Genomic DNA, 5,361 nt, shown 5'->3' with positions numbered 1-5,361 from the left:
TGACCGGTTTGTGTTTTGGGTCGACATTGAGTTTATGTGATATTATTGCCGGGTCGACCCCTTCTATTTTGCCTGGGGTATTGACGAATTCAACTTCGTTTCTGATCAGCATGTCGGTTATCTCCTGTTTTATTGGTTTAGGTAGTTCTGCGCCTATCTAGACCGATCTTGGTGTTATACCTGCCAGACTAACTCTTTCTATCTTTCCGTGTGGTTCGAGCTTGCCTTCATCCGAGTCTGGTATCTCCATTGTTTCAATGGCTAGGGTTTCTGATACCGCTTTCATTGATACCAAGTAGCACTGCTTGGCTATGTCCTGCATTCCCCTGACTGTTACCACTCCTTCCTCGGTTGGTATTTTCATGCACAAGTATTTAATGCATGTGACCGCTCCCCTGCTATACAACATAGGTCTGCCGAGTATGACGTTGTAAGCAAGCGGCATATCAACAACCATGAACAGTGTTTTAAATTTCTTAGTGATACCGACCAGGCCTCCTTCTGTGGATCCGTTTTCTTTCCCCAGCTCTACCGTTAATTCCGCTACCTCTTCGGCTTGTACAGGTGTTCCACCTAGGCCAACTAAGGGTGTTTTGACTGGTTTAAGGTTCAGTATTGAGCAGCCGATTCCGAGATATGCCTGTTTCGTGATGAGGTTAACTGAGCTTCCTTCGTCTACCAACTCCCAGAAATTTTCTATCAAACCCGAGATTATCAGCGGATCTTAGTGGGGAAAATCTATTCCTTCCCCGTTAGTTGGACCGAACTTTACTTCTGGTATAGTTTTAGCCACTGATATGTTCATCACCATCTTCTGCCTTTTTCGTCTTCCTCGCTTGTATTCTGGGTCCATCATTCCGCCTGCTATGGTGTTAATTATTCCTGACACGTTTTGTCTTTTTGGTGGCGGTGCTTCCTCTCTTTTTCCATTGTTATCCCTTTGGTTTCTTCCTCCTGAGTTGTAATTTTTGCTCTGTGCCACAAAGTCTTTTAACCGGCCAACTTGTACCAAACGGTCGATTTCTTTTTTCAAACTTCCGCATTCGTCGGTGACATGGCCATGGCCGTCGTGGAACTGACAATATTTTTTCCTGTCTCCCTCATATTGTAGTTTGGGTGGGTATCTCACTGGCTCATTGTTATTTTGTATCCACATCAAGATGTGTGATCTCGGGGTATTGAGTGGAATGAAGGCTTGGTCTTCTACTTTTACTGGTCGATGTGGGTCTGCTCGCTGTGGACCGACTTGTTGTTGGTTTCTTGGTCTGAATCTGTCGTGCCTGGCACTTTGATCGAAGTTAGGCCTCGGTGTACGGAACGATGTTGTAGTTTGTGCGGCTTTTCGCCGTTGTTCTTCGTCCAAATTTATATAGTTCCAAGCTCGGTCCATCAGCTGGGAGTAAGTTTGTACTGGGTTTGTTATCAGGTTATCCCGGAAGGCCATCATTGTTGTGTTGTCTTTCATTGCATCTATCATAGTATCATCATTCAAATTTCCCACTTCGACCGCTTCTGCATTGAATCGGCCGATATAACTCTGCAGACTTTCTCCTGGTTTCTGGTAGCAAAGTTTTAAGTCACTGGACTTTTTCTGTCGTTGTATGCTCGGTGCGAAATGTGTTCGGAAAGCTCTTGCCAGCTCGTCGAAGCTTTGAATAGAGCCTTCTTTTAGGCTTTGATACCAGATGGCAGCTGGTCCTTTTAGGGTAGTTAAGAAGAGTTTGCAGACGGCCGCTTCGGACAAACATTGTACCATCATGACCACTTGGAAACAACTCAAGTGTGTGATCGGGTCCCCTGTTCCATTGTAATCGTCTAACTGCGGTGTTTTGTAGTTTAAAGGGAAGGGTTCTTCTCGTATTTCGGCCGACAGTGGGTTTCCGATGTTCAGGAAGCTTGTGTTTCTCGGCTCTTTCCTTCTACATTTTTCCATCTCGGTTCTGACTCTTTCGGTGATTTCTTGCTCCAGGTTCTTTTTCTTTGGTGAATTAGCACCCGAGCTGTGTATGCTCTCTTCGATCTCAACCCGTTTTGGTGTCTTTTTATGTCCCTCTGGAGTTTTATGTCCGGTCTGCGCCGGCTCTGGGTTTTGTTCTCGTGGATTTTTCTCGCGGTTTGCTTCCTCAGGTGTTTTTTGGCCTTGGTAGAATTCCTGTGGGTAAGGTGGTGCGGTCGGTATGTATGGTGGAGTGGTAGTATTATCCTGGGTTGCAGTTGGGGCTGTTGGCCGAGTATGGACCTGTTGTACCTGTTGAAGGAAAGCTAGCTGCCGAGTATGAAACTCGATGTATTCTTGGATTTGTGCTGGCGTAGGATTTTGGACTTCTGTGGTGGTTTGTCTAGGTGCGGGGGTGGTGTTTGGGGTGAATGCGAGGTTGATGGGGGTTACACCCGGTCTTAAAAAAGTTTGAGTGGTTTGGTGCGTAGGGGTGGAGTATGATGTTGGGGGAATGTTACCCGACGATGGCATTCCCCACGGGTAATGAGTGGTAACCCCTGACATAGGGCTCGGGTGAATGCCTGCCATCGATGTAGTGACCGGGCAAAACGAGCTTTCGCCGGTAGCTCTTCTTGGCGGAGCGTTGAGCCCCTCTCCCGTTCTACTGCTTTGCGTATTATTGTCTCCGATTGCGGGATCATCTCCTTCTACTCTGCTCATCCTATTAGTTTCCAGAAGGATAGAAAGGGGGAAGCTTTCTTATTTTCTTTCCCACAGACGGCGCCAAATGATAACTTGTGATCTCAGGCGGTGCTCAGCTCCGATGGGTACTTCAAGGCCGTACCTACAAAGTACAAAACAACCGTGAGAAGGGTGTCGGAAAGGGATTCCGGCAAACCACTCCGACGGTCTAGTCAGTAACTGTTTTAGTGAGAGAAAGAATAAGAAGTGAAAGGTAGTTAAGAGTTTTTGAGAGAAAAAGAGAATTAACCTTTTTACCTATTTTCCTTTTGCCTTTTATACTAATGTCTTTGTTTCTCTTTGTCTGGGCCGACAGGTCTGACTTCATTCTCTTTGTCTGTGCAGCTGTTTTGTCTGGAATGTCAGAGTACGTTCTGTCAGATTTGTCCCGTGTGTTCGGAGTGGTTGCGCTAGGTGATCACCGAGATATGCTCATTTTTAGGTTGTTGCTCTGATCGGTTTGTGATGTTGGCTTGTTCCGGTTTATCCTTGTTAGTTGTGTTTGATGTATCTCGGTGAGTCCGAGATGTGTTGTGAGTCGCCCCTGGTGTGCTCTGTTTGTTATGTTTGACCTATCTCGGTGGGTCCGAGATGTGCTGTGGATTGGCCTTTGCCGTCCTCGGTTCGTTTATCTGTTTATCACGTTATGTTTGACATATCTCGGTGGGTCCGAGATGTGCTGTGGATTGGCCTTTGCCGTCCTCGGTTCGTTTATCTGTTTATCACTTAGTGAGAGAATGAATTTCGAAGAATTACAAAATATTTGTAGAAGGGCAGTTTCTACATACTCCGAAGTAGAACTTACAAAAATCTACTTTCGGCTTCCAAGAATTGAAGGGGGTGTGATACGCTCGTACTCGTTGTTTTCTGTGGAGAATAATGAGCATTTGTTAAGAATTTTGAACGAGGCTATAAGGTTTCCGCAACTGGATATTTTCGAATTGTACGTGGAGTACGAGACTGTGGTTCGTAACGAGATTTTATTGGACCAATTGGTTTTAAGTAATTCCAGCGGGTCGGAGAGGAGTAGCGATGAAAAGGAAGAAGAGGATTTCTATGGCAGCAACGAAGAGGATGTCGGGGAAGATTTGGGAGCAGATTCACAATATCAGTCGCAACTTCCTGAGCATGTTAGACAAGTGGATCTTTGCGACTTTGACGTCGCCCCGGAGGCTGGTGAAAACATTGTGTGGAATCCTGGGATGGAGTTCCAAGAAGTTATGGTCTTCCCAAATCGTGATGCCGTTCAAGCTTGTGCGACTTCTTATTCAGTCGACATGGGAAGGGAGCACAAGAGTCACCAAACTACTAACTCGACAATAAACTTGGTTTGTAGGAACAACACTATATGCAAATGGTGGTTGCGCACTACACTTCTACAAATAAATCATACGTGGACGTTGACAAGATATAATGGACCGCACATGTGCAATCAGCTGTTACCTGATCCCAACCAATGTTTGATGTTATGTTGTGTTAAATTTGAGGAAGAATTTGTTTTTTAGTTGGGGAGAATGTAATACCACGTACTTTTCCAGTTGGTTTATGGTGGACGTTTTGACGTTGTTTTGATCATTTTCATGATTGGGTTGTCTCGTTTTATCTTTATTTTAACTCTGGGTTTGATTCGTCGTCGCTTGTTGGGCCTTGTGTCAAAAACTTATTTTTTAGGCCTGGAACAGGTGGGGCGCGACGAGAGGAGCGATAAGCCATCGCGCCTAAGGCTTTTGCGCCCTAAGGTATGATGCGATGGGACAAACGGGCCTCGCATCGCGCCTGACCTGTCAGTTTTTGACCGGGGTCTATAGACTCCTTAATTTATTTACTCAGCCCCCATTCGACTCCTAAACCTTAAAAGCATTTGAACACACTATTTCTTTTCCTTTTCATCAATCTTTCGTGCCCTCAATCATTGTTGATTTGTGGCTCAATTGTTCTCTATTGGTTTGTTCTTATAGCCTTGTGGTATCAACTCTCATTTATCTTTGGTTTATTCGAATCGTTCATAGAGATTGTAGTGTATTGTCCAAATATTTGATTTTGATTGTTTGGATACTGATTTGTTGAGATGTTGTTGTTTATACATGTGCTGGGATTGACTTATCATGTTAAGATTCTTGTAACTGTTTGTTACATGTTTGTTGAGTCGAATTTTGGAGTTTGGACTTTAGATCCAAACTTGCGTATCGTTTTTGGTGTGTAAACTGATGTGGCTCATTTAGATCTGTTTATGCATGTTGTAGGACTGTTTTAACATGTCGTGTTTGATTTTGATTATTGTAATCAAGTGTGTTGATTCGTATATAAGATTTGTGATTTGATCTAAATTTTCACGGTGGATCTTGGCTTTGATCTGTTTTATATTTGTATGATTTGTTAGGGGCTGTTTATATATTGATTTACATGATGATAACGATGTCGATTATGAATTATTGTATTCGATTCATGCTTCTTTATTCAAATTGATATTACGCTATGCCATGTTTATTTTATTGTTTAACATGTTATATGGATTGATTACTATTTCTTGGACATGTTTAGTACGTAGTATGCATGTTCGGGTGGTCTGTGCTTTGAGTTAGCCATTTGAACATGGTCGCCCATTGGGAACTTTTACCGAACACCTTGTGGCCATGTTGTTGATATTGGTTAGTTGAGTTAATAGCGAGTTCCTTTATTTT

At 43.7% G+C, this 5,361-nt stretch overlaps 1 protein-coding gene across 1 annotated transcript; it reads right to left on the bottom strand.

Annotated features, from left to right (window-relative positions):
• Positions 1–724: 724 nt before the first annotated feature.
• Positions 725–2,659, bottom strand: LOC126661620 (uncharacterized). Its single transcript, XM_050355474.1, has one exon. The coding sequence runs from the start codon at positions 2,657–2,659 to the stop codon at positions 725–727; it is 1,935 nt and encodes a 644-aa protein (XP_050211431.1).
• Between the last annotated feature and the right edge of the window lie 2,702 nt (positions 2,660–5,361).

The sequence above is a fragment of the Mercurialis annua genome, linkage group LG8, assembly GCF_937616625.2.
Source record: "Mercurialis annua linkage group LG8, ddMerAnnu1.2, whole genome shotgun sequence".
NCBI lineage: Eukaryota > Viridiplantae > Streptophyta > Magnoliopsida > Malpighiales > Euphorbiaceae > Mercurialis > Mercurialis annua.
Note: the sequence above shows the minus strand (reverse complement) of the source record. Positions and strands in the feature narration are given on the sequence as shown.

Coding starts and splice junctions, on each gene's coding strand:
- LOC126661620 (XM_050355474.1), bottom strand. CDS start 2,659: ATGAGCAGAGTAGAAGGAGATGATCCCGCAATCGGAGACAATAATACG.